This window comes from Meleagris gallopavo, chromosome 1, assembly GCF_905368555.1.
Source record: "Meleagris gallopavo chromosome 1, MGAL_WU_HG_1.1, whole genome shotgun sequence".
Lineage (NCBI taxonomy): Eukaryota > Metazoa > Chordata > Aves > Galliformes > Phasianidae > Meleagris > Meleagris gallopavo.
In genome coordinates, this window is record NC_139404.1 from 45,008,829 (window position 1) to 45,025,119 (window position 16,291).

The 16,291-nt window shown below is 45.3% G+C and overlaps 1 protein-coding gene across 4 annotated transcripts in view; it reads right to left on the reverse strand.

The window, feature by feature from the left end:
- NTN4 (netrin 4) overlaps positions 1 to 16,291 on the reverse strand; it is a 35,778-nt gene that overhangs the window by 9,156 nt on the left and 10,331 nt on the right. For all 4 annotated transcript variants that reach the window (XM_085223361.1, XM_085223357.1, XM_010709321.4 and 1 more), the window contains exons 3-5: positions 12,358 to 12,630; positions 3,980 to 4,106; positions 3,616 to 3,804 (exon numbers count right to left, since the gene is read on the reverse strand). In XM_085223361.1, the coding sequence (XP_085079487.1) occupies positions 3,616 to 3,804; positions 3,980 to 4,106; positions 12,358 to 12,630 (589 nt within the window). The remainder of the gene's footprint in view (positions 1 to 3,615; positions 3,805 to 3,979; positions 4,107 to 12,357; positions 12,631 to 16,291) is intronic.

Sequence of the window (16,291 nt, forward strand, 5' to 3'; positions counted from 1 at the left end):
ATTTTCATTTGGAGGGAAATTTTTTACCAAATGCTAATGCAAATATTTTTACTTTGCAACTACAAAGGCAACAGAAGAGCCATTTCGTGTTACAGAACCTCACTTTCTCTCAACATACTTACTGCTGTGCACGTACATTTCATTTTGTTCTGGTGATGTGCTTGTGGTTTCAGGGCTTTGACATATCTGGAGCACAGTTTCAAAATATTAAAGGATGAGTTAATATTGGCAGTCAACTTAAGAGAAGACTGCGAATCCAAAATCTTTGCTAAAGTAATCCCCAAATTTTCCCCACCCTTTCCATTCCCAAACAAATATAATTATATAAAATTAAAAGATTAGAAAGCCTCTCCACAAACTGCATAACTAGCTGCAGGCAGTGAACGCTGGTACCTTTAATAGCATAGTTTTCAAGGGCGCTCAGTGAGAGCTGCATACCTTTCTCCTGAAGCCTGTGAAGTGTTTTACACCTGACACATGTATCCAAATGCTCTATTTTCCTCCTAGATGCTGAGAGTATTTATGGCATTCCTCAGCCCCTCCAGGGAAAATAGCAAGCACTTGACACCCTCCGTGCTCAGAGAGAGACTCAGTCCTATATTGGCTGAGTTTCAGCTGAGTTTCACTCCTGGTCCTATTAGGGCTGATGCTTTATACACATTAGTCGATGCTTTCTTACCTTTTTTTTTCTTTCTCTAATGGAAAATTTAATGGTGAGAAAAAAGCATTAAATTTACAAAAGTTCATACAGAAAACACAGCAGTGAGCTTACAAGGGACTGCAGGCAATGAAAAATGAGAACATAGTTGGCTGTACGCTTTAACTGGAGCCACAGAGAGGTGTTGTAAGAATGGGCCATTTCCACATGGCTGTGCAGCCCCCATCCTTCCTGGCTGCTCCTGACCCACTGCCAGACAGCCACCCACTCTTTATTGACTGACGGTGAGGTTTAGATTTTGGATCCCAACTCCTGGGGCAGAGGGCTAAGATGATGCTGACCGGAGGTGCAAGCATAAGGCACAAGTCTCAGTGTGAGGTTTGGGGACAGCACAGAGCTAACACACTATGGCCACCCCGCTAGTATGGGCTGGGACTAGGAGAAACCTGCCACAACTCCATCTGTTTATTCTCCCTTCCATTCATAGGCAGTATCATTAACATGGCAGCCAACCCGGCTCATTCAGTACTGAGAGCCCAGGGAGACCAATTGGCCAACCTGCATACATCAACCCCATGTTGCTTCAAATGCACTCATTGAGCAGTTTCCTGAACTGTCTTACCTGTTCAGCTTAGAAAATAAAGCCCATGACATACACTGACACAGCACTTCGGACTATTAAAGAAGCGTAGAAGCTTATCTGCAGTAGAACCTATTTGGTATGGTAGCAGCATCACACAAAATTGCTTTGGGCACATCCTAAGCACACTGAAGTCACTTCACCCCTGGGCTCTAATTTTGCATTTTCCTTCTTCATCAAAAATGGCACTTCTCCCTACTACACCACATGGTTACATCTGGTATGAGACTTTTGTGCCTGTGTGAAGAAACAACTGCCTTCCCCACACCCCAACAGGGACTGAAAGGCAGTGAGACCAGTGGGCTGCGTTTTGCCCCCCAGCTGTTGGCACTGGTCTCGTTTCTGGAGCTGTCATCTAACCTTTGGATATGACAAATATTTACCCTCAAAAACTTACAGTTTCAAAGCAAAAATAAACTTGCCAATTATAAAAGCTGATTTATTATCTGCAATCATAGTGTTGCTGAAGCTTCATGGGGAAGTGAAGAAAAGGACAGATAGGTACGACAGGGGGCAAGTCAACAGATTGCTCTTTTAAATGGCAGAATGTCTTCTATCTGGTGCACATTCACTCCTAGGCAAATATCATATACACTCTTCGCCTACACAAATCTTTAAAGAATCCTTAAAGATTATGGCTTAACAACTCTTTTATTTACTTTGACTTTGGTATTTTTAAATTTTCATTGCTGCTCCACAGTTGAACAACAACAGTGCTGTGAGCCAGAAGCAAGCAGGCAATGCTGTGGCCTTTCTGAAAGAATAACTGGGCATCCTCCTTGTCCCTCGTTATTGCAAACCACGGCACGGTCCTTGGAAATGTTCCAGCTGAGGGCTGTAATCAGTCTTATATAATTTAATTTAACAGTCATTAACCATTCACTGTTCAGCTGGAGCTACAACAAATAGCTCTAACCTGCTGCAGGGTCTGGAAAATGCTGTGGTAGGAGAAAAAACCATCCCTGCCCTACAGGCTGGCCAGGGCAGCTCTGGGGCGTGGGGTGTTCATGGGCAGCACGCTGGGTGTGTTGAGTTGGCTGCAGCATGACCCTCATGGGCAGCCCCAAATCAGCCAGAGGGAACCCAGTAGGAAAACCATGATGAGTCCTACGGAGATGAAGAGTTTCAAAGCCCAGAGAGAAATAGTTTCTGTGTTCACAGTACCACAGTCTCTGCAGGGACAGCATTAGATACTCCCTGCATTTTCATGAAGCAGTCTTTGCCAGGGAAAGTTGGAATGATTGAGTACTTTATACTCTGAAGTTTGTAAATACTGAAGAAAGTGCAGGAGGTTTAAGTGCAGGATTTAAATGTGTTTTTTACTAACAAGACTCTAAAACAAAAATTGCTTGCATAAGTTCTGGCAATAATTACCAAGGGAAAGGATCTGTACACAAGTATGTAGAGACCTTAAAAAGCAATTATATCCACTGTCTAAAAACCAAACTTGTGTACATACTACAGCAGTGAAATAATTATTTACACAAGTAATGAAGATCTGTGGTCAGTTCTGCTTTTGTAAAGAGACCAGGTCTGTAAAAAAGCCAATTCAGCTATGGCTGCTTCTCTTTGCAGAGAGTGAGTGATAGAAGGGGGAAATCGCCCTGTGAGAAGCTGGGAGGGCTTGAAGTGCCTCAGGGATGAGCCTCAGTCCAGGAGCAGGATGGGGGTGGCAATGTCTGGCCCCCTGCAAGCAGATGCAAAACTGAACATTTGGCTTAGCCAGGTGCTGTGCAATGTCCCCAGTGTGCTGTAGGGATTCTGTGTGCCCCATGGTGCATCACCACTGCCTACAGCATTCCCTGGAGCTATTCTGAAGTGCTGCTTTGGCTTGGGAAAGATTTAATTTTTACATGTGGGCTGCCTATGGTCTCGCCCCCCTGGTGTTATGCCTTCTGCAATGTCACTTCACTTGTGTTCCAGCTTCTCATTCCATACCCACCTGCTGCTGCGTAGGCAATGCACCCTGCTTCTGGGGTCATGGCAACGACTAAACAAGGAAGCATGCAAATATGATGCAGCTCTTGCTTTCCAAAAATAGCGGGAGAGTCAAGGAATCATCTTTCTTCCCCTGTCCCCAGCCTACAGGGATTCTTGGGACAGATTTGTCAACAGCATCTGCAGGCTTTTGTCCTGCAAATCTCATCATTGCTTTTTGCAAACAGCATCAATGAGGGAATTCAAATTGCATACTGCTGAGAGCTCCCCATTCCTTGCTGAAGCAAGAAGATTGCTCCAAGTAGGAGCAGGAAGATCTCACCTTTGACAGCCTCCTATTTAGCAGAAGCCTTACATCAGTAAGAGGTTGCTGACTTACGTTTGCAAGCATCTGGGGCAGAGAAGGGCTTTCGCAGGTCTCGGTAGAAGCCTGGCTTGCAGCGCTGGCAGTGTTGTCCCTCTGTGTTGTGCTGACAGTTGTCGCAGACACCACCACTGCGGTTGCCTGATGCCAGCCACGCATCCATGTCAAAGTGACAGGTGTCGGCATGCCCATTACACTTGCACGCTGGGACGAAGCCAAAGAGAACAAGAACGATTTGTTGAAACAGTGAAAATTGTTTATAGAAAAGAGGCAAGAACCTGAACCACATTTTGGAAAGGCACATCTGCCATTCAAGTGCATGAGGATACTTTGCGTTTTCATCCACCCCACAGAAATGACATGTAAGCTGGCCACTTACACTGACACTCTCGGGGGGCTCCAGTTTTGCCATCAGCAGCCTGCCAAGGGCGGTCGTTGTAGAGCGGGGCACAGTGCTGGCAGTGAGGTCCTGCAGTGTTGTGCTTGCACATGCACTTCCCATGGACCTGGTGGGGAAAAGAGAGTGAAGGTCATTCACAGCAGTGCTTGAGCACAAGGGCTGCAATGTCAGCCTAGTGCAAGGACATAAGCTGGGAGGAAGGCTAGCACTGGGCCTGCCTGCTGACTAGTGCAGCCAAAGGTGGATATTCTGCATTTATACCTTCAGTTAGGTTAATATTTGTATGTCATATATGTCATTATATCATGTAATCACATCTCTTTTTTTTTCTTCTTTTTTTTCTTTTTTTCTTTGATATTTACAGGGATCTTTAGCAGGGGGTTTCCAGTCCCCACATGGACATCCAGGAGACATTAAAAAAAGCTGAGGTCTAAAACATCCTTGGGAAACACTGAAAAACCTTTCTTTTTTCTCCTTCCCAAACAGTACAACACCAACGTACCACTGCAGCAGCAGCGGTCACAACCTCAGTGTCCATCGCCAATGTCAACAAGCAGAAGAAAAAAGAAATTAGAACCTCAGGACACAGATACCTAATGTCCTAGGCAGAGGTTTTGCAGCACAAGGGAAGATCCAGAGATAGCACAAAGACCATGAGGGACTGTCAGACATCTTTGTGACAGATAGGTAATTGAACAGCTAGAAAACACAGACCAAGGGGGTAATTAGAGATGAAAAGACAGCATGGTAAGCTTGGTGCCAGCTGCCCTGTCAGCTGCTGGCATTAATCATGCTGCTGGCAAACGCAAAGAAAACAAGACGCAGCCAGAGGGCAAGAGCAGCCCGGCCGCCCCCAGACATGACGAAATGGAGATCTGGAGCAGCTGAACACCTCCCAGCTCACTGGGTCCAGAGTGGAGGGAGAGGCTGGAGCGCGGCCTGGCTGCAGCTTGGCACGCTCAGCCCCAGCCCACAGCTCGTAGCGAGGACACAGTCATCATGGCTCCTTGGAGAGGCTGGTGGCCTGCCTCATCCAGGAGAGTGTGGTGGATGGCTGCATCCCACAGCAACTGCTGTGGCTGCCTGTGCTGCTGGCTCTTTGGCAGCGTGATTCCACTGCCAGCTTGGGCTGGACCTGGGAGCACAGGTGCTGTGTGTAGGAGGAGGCCGCACTGGGCAAGTCATCAAACCCAGAGGGCCGTCATGCTGTGATCATGGGTAAAATGGTTCCTGCTTCTGTTCACCCCAGAAGCATTTTGCTCTGTATGGATTCACTCAGGGAACTTCAGCTGCAAGCCTCCCCACCAGCAGGTCTCATCAGCTGCATTCTGCCTTGCTGTTCTGCTGCCACTTCTCTTGCCAGCTGAGGGGAAAGCCACAATATAGGGGAGGCAACAACTGGGATCACATCCTCCTGCCACAATGTCTGACGCAGATTTCACAACAGTGCTCTTTCTAAATGCATAGGCTGCTGCTGAGACTCACCATGAACTGCTCCTGTCAGAAACACGGACAGTAAATGGAAGAGGAGAGGACCTTAAGTATGCAGTAAACAACTCTTGTGTGTTGCGTAGGTGCACACGCATGCAGACTGCAAATGCCCCTCACCGATGATGACTTTCTGGCTGTTTCCTTTTAATAAATAGATTTCAGGTAATGTCTCACAGGGGTCAGAAATAACCAGAACAGACAACACTTCAAAACTGACCTTGAAAGTCCTTGAAAGAGTTTTCATCAGTAATGCAAATAGTGAAATCTTTCAAAAACCTTTCAAGTGGTCCTTTCCTGCTTTATTAGAATGTCTGGATCACGGAGCAGGGGCAAGTGTAACAGTACAGCAACCAGACGGTATGAGCAACATTCAGATACAGACAGAATCCGACAGAATGCAAAAGTATCTGAGCTAAAGTGGCAAATGCTGAGATAACATTGCTTTCTGTGCTATTTCTGCCTCACCGCAGATACTCCTTGCTCTGTCTGGCTTATCAAGTTGAGGTCGCCTATATGCTCATATGTGTGATAAAGTGTGGAAAGAATGAGAAGCAAACAAAGAAAGAAACAAAACAAATATGCAGATGGAATATTTCATTCTCAAAGTGTGTCTCGTGTTTTCACATTTTCATTTTTGCTACCACTTCTAAACATTCCTCTTCAAACTCTCAGATTCCTCACTCCTAAATTTACATTTCTTTACAAAACTTCTCGTATAGCCTCTTTAGGGAAATGCCGTACACAAACTGATGTTACAACCTGCTTTACACTCACTTCAAAAGTCTCTAGCTGCATAGAAACAGAAATCAGTTAAATCTGGGAGAGCCACTGAGGCAGAGCAGGACACTATGCCTCTCATACTGATTGCTTGCAAGATGCGTTGCACCCAGGGGAAGGAAATGAGTGCTATAAACAAACTTGAGGTACTATAGAAAAGCTTGAAAAGTAGCAGGAGAGCCACTCAGTTGGGTGCAGGGTGGGCTGGGCTCAGGGTGATGACCCAAGGAGGTGTGGAGAGGAGGGAAAAAGGCTCTCTGGTTTCTCTCTGCAACTGTTTTGTTAATATATTTTTCCCTATTCTTTTTTTTCCCCCAGAAATTTAACAAAAGTCAGACTAAGCACTTCAAAAACCTCGCCTTGGGCAAGATGTATTTCTTCTCTTTCAATAGCATTATAATGATTATTCCCTAAAACAGCTCTGCTTTAAAACCCCTTCCATCCTAGCTTTATCCCATTGAAGAAAATCTCTTTTTTTCTTCTACATAATTCCAGCATGACATAAAAGGTTTTTATGTGTTGGAAACAACAAAGGAGCTGAATACTAACAAGCCATTTCTTGTAACCCATGTGCAGACAAGAATTTTTTTAGTTTTCCAGAGATACTGTGACAGCTAAAGACAGGAGGAAGGAGAAGAGATAACAGAAGAAAAAGAAATATGGCAGCAGGTGAGGGGCGTACAAGTGCTGGATGCCAGGCCAGGTGCCCTCTGTATGCCCGATTAGATGGGGAGCACTGGGGAACCAGGGCTGAGGTGGCAGCCTGGCAAAGTGGTACCAGCCCGGGGCATTTCTCTGGCATCTCAGCATCTTTCTGAAGGCACAATGGGACCCACATGGGCTGACAGTGGAAAGAGCACATTTTTCCTCCCTTTTCATTCACCTCGATTTACATTTAACTATAAGGCATATCCATTTGGGGTCACTATGGAGCATTGCTAAGTACACAAACACAATTCCCTGTGTGTCTCACTGCTTTAAGCATTCACATGGCTCTTGACTCAGTTAAGCAGAAAATCCTTTTCATACCATTTTTCATTTTGTCACGGGGTCTTTACATCCCTGTTCATTTTCACACTGTTTCCCTTCTTAGTTTGACAGCCCAGTCACAACGTCACTCGTTAGAGGGCACAATGCAAACAGTGTTACAAAAGTTGACTTCTGCAAGATAAACGAGTGGCTGATTTCTATATACAAAGACAGTTGCTAGGGCATGCTTCCTTCCATAGCCTTTTGTTGCTGAATTATTACCTTCCAGCACTTCCTTTCAGATTGCAAATACACGGACTTTTTGGTTGAATCTTACAAAGCACTTTCCACTCTATTTATCCAAAATGTCTCAGAGTGAAAGATATGCTGTGCTGAGGAAAAAAGGCACTCAGTCACCTGTTATTAATTAATTTCTATTACAAGGACTCTCCCACTGTACAAAAAGTTCAACACAAATGCACACTAAAACACAATCAATGTCCCAAAGACCTGATAGTCTAGACAGATGAGCTAAATAGTTGGGCGGGGCAACTCCTTTTAATAGACTTGCTTGCTTGGAACTGCAAAAAGTTGCATTTTTTCTATCTTTTTTTTTTTTTTTTTTTACTTCCTTGGAAAACAGGCATGATATCAGTCTGAAGGAAAACCACGTCATTCATACTGGTCTTTAACAATGGCTTTTAAACTGTGTTGCACTCAAGCCACTGTGCCAATTTTAGAAACCATGCCTACTGGCTGTTGCCTGCCTACAGGATGGCAATACTTCCCGAAGTACCAGACAACCAAATGTATGCATGAGAAAATTCTCATATCCTATTTCACTCTTGTGAAAGAATACAAAGTTTGTTGTTCAGGGTGTGGGGGCTGTCTTTGTTTTTTATTCCTTGTACAATAGTCTTCTGTCAGTTGCTCTGGGGAAGACCTTCAGTGTCTTTTGATGTCAGTAGCACAATAAAAATTTACAACAGCCACTGGGTTAGCCACGTGGGAAGGGGGAGGGATATTCCTGCTGCCCAGCTATGTACTCAGTATGCCAGCCTTAGCACATCCCCCCAACCCAGCTCATTCAATATTGATGTAAGGAGCCCAGGGAGACCAACTGGCCAACCTGCATATATCAACCACATGTTGATTCAAATGCACTCATTTATGAGTTTCCTGAACTGGCTTGTCTGTTCCGCTTACAAGATAAAGCCCAACTTCTGCACAAATCCTTGACTTACACTGACACAACATTTTGGGCTATTAAAGAAGGGTAGAAGCATATCTGCAGCAGTACCTATTTGGTAAGGCAGCAGTACCACACCAAATTGCTTTGGGTACATCTTAAATATGTTGAAATCACTTAATCATAGAATCATACAATCACCAATGTTGGAAAAGACCTCTAAGATCATCCAGTCCACATTTCCCAATAAGCCATGTCCCTCGGTTATGTATAAATATATATAAACGAACCCTAATCCCTAGGTTCTAGTCTTCATCAAAGATAGCTACTGTGTCAGGCTGGCCCTGCAATAGCTCAATGCACGGATGTACCAGCTCCTGCACTATAGATCAGCCCCAAAAGCCAGGCTTTCCATAGCCACTGAAGATCAGGGGGCATCTCCTGTGCCTGTAAATCCATTTCTTTACTCTCAGATTTTTTTTACATTTCTTTACAGCAGTGTTTCATCCTGCAATCCATCTCACACACCAATCCAACTATAATGCATGGTATGGTGTTAGGTGTGCTCGTCCACGCATGCTTTTTTCTTGACATGCATTGGGTTCAGTGTTGGTATGATTTGGATAGGGACCCTTTGAATAAATGACATGGGAGGAGTGGGGATGAGAGGGAGAGTAGATGTACCATCCTGACATCTATTTGGGGCACACCATTGGACAACACAGGACAGCCAGCACTACTGCACTCTGAGGAGCAATGCTCACCACCACTGGAGGGTAGCTAGGTCCTCTCTGCAACTCGTGAAGACAGAAACTCCCCTGGAGCAGCAACCTCACTTCCACGCTCACAATGCACCTGGAGGTTGACATGGCATTTCTGATGTTTAAACAAACCTAGAGCTTTCCTGTACAAATTCCTTTCTCATTTATGTAAATCCAGCAGATGTATAAGCACCTCTACCTAAACCTTTTTGCCTGATCCTCTCCTAAACTCCAACTGGTAGAACTGGGTATCTCATGGGGATGCGTAGGCTTCCACTGGTGCCATCACCTACATAAAGAATGCAGGATAAGGCCTGCCACGATCCCCTTAGTTGTCAGAGGAATTGGATTGAAGAAAGATGGACAGGAAAATTGCTGGCAAGCTTTTCTCTGTGGTGTCCATGAAGCAACCTCTGCAGGGAGGAGGATCATGGATGAGTTTGCAGCTGGACAGTGGTAAAGGCACAGAAACAGACCTGTTCTTTTGTCAGGTCCTGGCTGTTGCTTTGTGCCATTAGGACTAATGTGAAACAATACTTTTTTCCTACACTGAATGTTCAGAGTCTGTAATGTCCACCTATGCACTGATCTGACTCACAGAGGAGGTTATTCCACCCCAGAGATAGAGCTGCAGTTGCTCTTGCTGGGGAAAAACATGCTATTCTCATCCATAGAGCCATTCTCTTTGCATCTCACCCTTGCAGCTGAGGATGTCCTGGGTTAGTATTATCAGTAAAGAAATGTTTAGACGTTGTACTGAGATACGTGGTTTAGTGGGAAATATTGGTAATAGGTGGACAGTTGGACTGGATGATCTTAGAGGTCTTTTCCAACCTTGGTGATTCTATGATTCTATTATATGATTTTATGATCTCATGGCCAACCCAAACTTAGCCTCCACTGAACCATTCAGAACATTTTTATCCACAGCACAATGACCCAGCCAATGAGAAAAAATTCATATGATGGGAGGAATCCTGCGGCAGCCGGCCAGGATGAGATCCTGAACTGAGAGGGATGCACTGGCCCCAAACTCAGGCAGGCAGCAGGCAGCAGTGTCCCTGCATCCCCAGGTGGCCTTGACAGATCCTTTCATTCTGGCTGCTGGAGAGGTGGATGAGATGCTTCAGGTGGCTTTGCAGATCTGCCCAAGGCCTGGCAGCTGTTCCAAGTGCTACCAGGATGACCTCCATCAGCAGAAACATCAATGTATCACGTATGGTTCTTCTGCTGGCCAAGCAGGCTCTGAAAATAAGCCTGCAGCTAGGATTTTGCCTCTGGGCTGAAACCAAGTAAAAGTTTGAGAAAACCCGGACATATTTTTTTGGACAAGGGTGGTTTTTTTTAAAACAAGGAATCTTAAACTTGCTCGAAATCTGATGTAACTCTCTAACTTAGGAGATGCTCGTCAGTAGTGCTTTGGTCAAAATAAGCACAAGAACTGAGCCAGATTTTGTAATCATATTCAGAGTTGGTAATGCATTCCCCATCTTTTGCTATCCCTAGTCCTACAGTGAAGGGTCTGCAAAAGCCCCCATGTAAATGTTACACAAAGCCACCACTGAAGTCCTCATCTCACGCATGACTAACTGACTGTATATCTTCAGAGTTACCTGTAATGTGACTGACTTTTTTTCCAGGTGAAACACACAGAAACACTTCTCTTAAATCTTCCTCTGTTTTCAGAAATTTGAATTGTAGCTAAGCAGCCACAGATTCTGTAGTCTTTCCGCCCTGATCTGACAGTGCAAAAAGTGGCAATGGGTGAGGAAATATCAGCGGCGGACATGTCTCATCACGCCCTGACCCTCCAGCAGGGTCCTGCTGCAAAGCATGCCAGGTTGCCTTTAGGCAGGCCCATCCTTCATAGGCCATGCAGAGTCAGCTCTGAGGGACAGCAAAATGAGTCAGCCTCATTACATAGACGTCACCTTTGGGACTCATGCCATGTTTATAAGTGTTGTTTACTTTCCCACTCCCCCAGGGGCTGGTGCAGAGGCTTGCTGCTATTTCTTGTTTTATTTTTCAGAACGATTCTGGCATTAGCTCCTTCCCACATCACCACCTGCTACCTGTGCATTGTGATTTCTATAGGCTGTAGCTCTACCGGGAGCATAATTGGCTTCAAGCTCTGCTGTAACTCTCAGCAGTGCTCTTGGTCACACTCCCATGCAACTGTATCACACAGAAACAATCCCAAGCAAACAGCTCCTTTCAAAGGCTTTCACTCAGAGAACATCTGTGAAAACCAGAGCAGCACTACATGAAACAGGCTTATCAATCATAGTGCTGCATGCTTTCAAATTTGTGTACTTTCAAGATGTTACAAGACTAGCTCTATTAGAAGGGAAACATGATGTCTGCTTCATGTTTTAGACCATAATTTAACTGAAATGAGAGCTCTCCGAAGAGCTGGATAGATGCCAGACCTCCTTACCTCAAGTAACTGGCTTACATTTTTATGATCTTTCCCTTTTTCACATTGTACAGGGCACTATACTTGCCGGCTTCAACTTTCACCATGGCTCTTTTGCCAGCCAGCACAGACAGTGTCTTCAGGGCAAGCCAGGAAGGACAGAAAGGGCACAGTGCATTGTGGGCAGTGAGGTTAGAGCATCCCCAGGCTGGCAGGGTGCAAACATGAGAGTGGTGGGCACTGAAACAGACTTCCCAGGGCAGTGGTTGTGGCACTAAGCTTGCCAGAGTTCAGCGTCTGGACAAAGCTCGCAGACATATGGTCTGATTTTTGGGTGGTCCTGTGTGGAGCCAGGACTTGGACTCAAGGATCTTTGTGTGTCCCATCCAACTTGGGAGATTTTTTGACTCTGTGAGCCGTCACCTGTGGGCTTTGGATCTTGTTCACACACAATGGATTTCAGCTCAGAATCCTTCAGATGTGAGTCCCCTCACAACCAGAAAACAGGGGTTTTGTCTAGGTAAAGTATTGAGTGGTACAATGGAAAGCCTTGGTGTGAGAATTGGAGCCCTCCTGCCCCTTGGCTCATGATCTAAACCAGTATCAGAGGATGCTACAAGAGCAGTGGGAACTGCACGTCCTCTGCTCCTGTCATCAAAATGCCCTACATTTAGTACTTCTTAGATAGTGCTAGTTAGGATCTGCGGGTAGAAGAGAGTCAGAAATGTTAACATCACAAAGTTTGTGTACGTACCACATGGAAAGCACCAGCTGCCCTGACAGGCCGGAACCCTCTGACGGGAACACAGTGGTCGGCGTGGCCATTGCAGAAGCAGCTGCCCTTCACAATGAAGTCGTAGACGGCGTAGTGTGGGGCTGGTGGGACAGGCGGTTCCAGCGGGTGGCAGGGGCAGCTCTGCCTCTCCAGCAGCCGCACGCGTAGGTTGGTCACTTTTAGCTGCGCCTGGGCCTCCGCGCTGTATGGGTCCTCGGCAGCATGCGGTGGTGAGAGGGCTCGGTATATCACCTGCAGAGGTGTGGGGCAGAACGGGGGATGTTAGCGGTGTGGGGCCATCCTCAGGTGCATGCAACACCCTCATACCCTTTGATGCAACTAATTTGGTCCCTACAGCATTGCTGGCCATTACTCTACATTTGGCCATTAACCACAGCTGACCAGCTCAGGGCAAACATCCCTCCTCGACAACTTCTCCCGCAAACTTCTCCCGCCATCGCCTCTTATTTTTTTAACAAATGAAGCTCAAATTTCCAAATGTTTGGCTCCCATCAGTCCCAGGCCACTTCCTAGTGGAAAAGCGATGTGGCGTGGCAACAATCTGATAGTCGAGAAAACTGAGATAAGAAAGAAAGAAAAATTGGAGCTCCCAAGGGTTAAGAAAATACTTCTCAATCAGTCTATATTTTAACTTCTGTCTGATTGAATAAGTAAATATTGGCTCAAATGAAACATCAAGAGCACTAGACAAAAATAACTAATTTTCTTCGAGAGCTTTATTTTAAACTTGCTGGGCCAGCAGCCTGCGGTGTGTCAGCAGAAATAGCACGTCATTCATACAACTGTCACTTGTGTGGAATGACAAATCTACAATATGTAATAGTTACCAGAATATTTAAGTTACATTTATTTACATTTATTTGGTTTACATTTATTAAATAGCTATATACCCCTTCAATGACTGACTGGTTTCGGAAGGCCTATGAGTTACAACGTTTACAAGCACCAGTTCAGTGAGTCGCTTGACTGTTTGAGTGCAAGACGGCTTAGTGGATAGATGCACTGCTTCCAGGAGTGGTATAAAACCACCTAAAGTTGTCAGACAAGCAGTCCTTCCCCGAGGTACTCAAGCATTTAGCTGATTCTACCAAAATGCTGTCAAAAGGGAGCAGGTTGGCTTGGAGAGGTGGCCAAAGGAGTAAGGTGGGTGGTGGTGCATCCCTTGTGGAAGTAATGAGTCAGATAAGGGACGTTAGTAAATACCGACACTTTTCAAAAGGTGTTTCTTCATCCCTTTCAAGGATATAGACCTGTTTTTCCACTTTCCTGAAATAAAATGAACCCAACAAGCAGCTCTGCACCTCTCCTCAGAAACTGCTGTTCACCCAAACACACATCAGTGTTGTTCTGCTCACATTTACTTGTTTGTGGCTCTATGAATACAAGAAGCTTTCAGATATAGAAAAAAAATTCCCTGGAAAACTTCCATTTTGGAGACATGGATTCCCTTTTAGTGGAGATGATGGAAAATGCCTGGTTGAGAATTTTTAGTAAAAAACTAGAATTTTGGTTTCCTAGCTATTACATCTTGTCTCAGAGAATTCTTTGCTCATCCTCATTCAGATGGGAGTGGTGAAAGAAATACATAAATGGGAATAATCTATGCTAGATATAGCAACAGACTTTCTTTCTGATTATTTTCACTTTTTCTCATTTATCTATCCCATTTTAAGGCAGGCAACTGATGCCTGTAACCCTCATAAAGGCAGTGCAGTGAGGAAATCAGTAGTCCCAAGTGCCTTCATGCTGTGGGAGTTAAACCATGGCTGTGTGGAATTCAGGGGGAGTTATGCCACTGATTTCAATGGAGCCAGTATTCCAGCTCAGGCCCTAAATCGTTTCAAACATTTCTTTTTATGGTTGCTTGAAAACAGTGATGCTAAACACGAGCCCTATCTGCAGTTCCCAAGGGCTGCAGAGAGAAGGCTCACCCTGCTGCCCCGGCTGCCTCGCACTGCTCACACAGCAGCAGGGGAGCTGAGTCTCAGCACTGCCACCGCAGTAAACACCCCCATCCCCCAGTGCTACTGGGTCTGTTTTAATAAAATACAAAACAGTCATTATAACATCTGAGATGCCATACAAATAGCGATTCTTTGCTCTGTCCCAGCCGACTGAGCCATAGCCCCCAGAGGCTGCACAATAAGATCAAGGATGTGTTTCCCAGCAGGATTTCCCTGTTCAGTTGTTAACCTTGCCAATTCATCCCAGCCTGTCTCCGGAGTAATCCCAGCACATCACTGAGGTCACACATCCCCGTGCAGCTGCCCGGCACCCCAGCCCCACGTGCACACTCACATGGGCCACGTCCTGCTTTCACCTCTCCTAGACTTTTCCATCCAGCTTTTCACTGCAGGATTTGAGATGAGTGAGCTGCCTCTGTGCATGTGCACCTGGCCATGGGGTGCTGCAAGCCTGGTGTCCCTGAGTGCCCTCTCTGGCATTCTGCATGCAATGAGCCTCACCAGGAAGCACCCCATGGCCACAAGAGCTGCCTGTCTGTGTGTGCCTATGAACAATATGTGAATAATCAGCATTACGGTGTTAGCTAGACGGTGTGACTTCTCCCACATGATAATCAGCACCATGCATGATAGTCAGAAGTGGGAGGACAGGATCTCTACAGCAGCAGCTGCTCTGTGTATGCCTTACTACACATTTTGATTTTGTAGAACAAGTAGGAAGTGATAAATTGAAAACTCACAGCACTTTTATGCTGGACGTGCCATAATACATCCTATCAGAAAGGCATTTTCATTCCCAGTGTTGTGAGATCACTGTAAATCTTCAGATGTTTGGGATTCTTCTTTAGCACAGTCCCAGGAACTGAATCTCTTGGCTCCCATTTAAAAATAACTATCTAGCAACATCTCATATCTGAGGAGCAAATGTCACAAAGTAGGAGGCAAATAAAATGAACATCTGTTTTCAAATCAAAATACCAAGTGATTTTTGGGGTAATGTTCCTTCTAAACCTTCTAATTGTGCTGTTGGATCCCATGTCCATAAATCTGATGCTTTCACGAAACAACAGAGTTGAGATATAAAACTTGCTTGAGGACATCTGAGTCGGAGGAGAAGTCTCTCAGGATTTTTGTCCCCATGAAAAACATCCAAGGAAAAAGCAATGCTTTCCATACGAAATGGAAAAGCAGGCTGAAATCCTCGTGTTAGGCAACAAGACAGCAATGCCCCTCAGTGCCAGTGAGCCTGGTGCAGTGCCCACTGCCAGGTGCTAGCCCCAGTGCCAACCCTGTGCATGCTGTGGAATGCAAACAGGCTGCTCTTCTGTGGTTTGGGCACATGGCAAAGCTGACACCCCCTAATAAATTTTCACAGCATTTCCATTTTCTCACAGGCTGTCATGAGGAGCTCTTGATATGTTGATTATTTCACTTTTTTTTTTTTTTTTGGCTTAAGTGGCACAAGAAGCTTTAGCTACTTGCCATTCCCCGGATGCAAAAAAGTAGCCCTGAATATAAATAAAACAGCGGCTCTGAGCATGGTGCACTCAAGTAACCGCCTGCACCACAATGACCTCGATTTATAAATACATAAAAGTCCCTTTGCAAGAAGTACCCTAGTATGTTTACACTCGAAAGGCAATGAAAGGGCATCTTTATATATATATCCACAGTGGGAAGGAAAATGCTAATGAATGATGCTGAGAACAACAAAGTATACTCTGAAGTCAAAGTGGCCTGAGGAAGTCAACAAAACCGATACAGATTTGCTGCCAGCAAAGCTGCCTAGATGAGTCACGGTGTGTCATGGACCACCAGAACCTCTACCCACCATGAGTCTTTGTCAAGATGCAAGTAACTGTGGTGATAAAGTCAGCCCTTTAGGTCACTTATGCTTGTGATACTTAAAAGACACTTAAAGAAGAAAC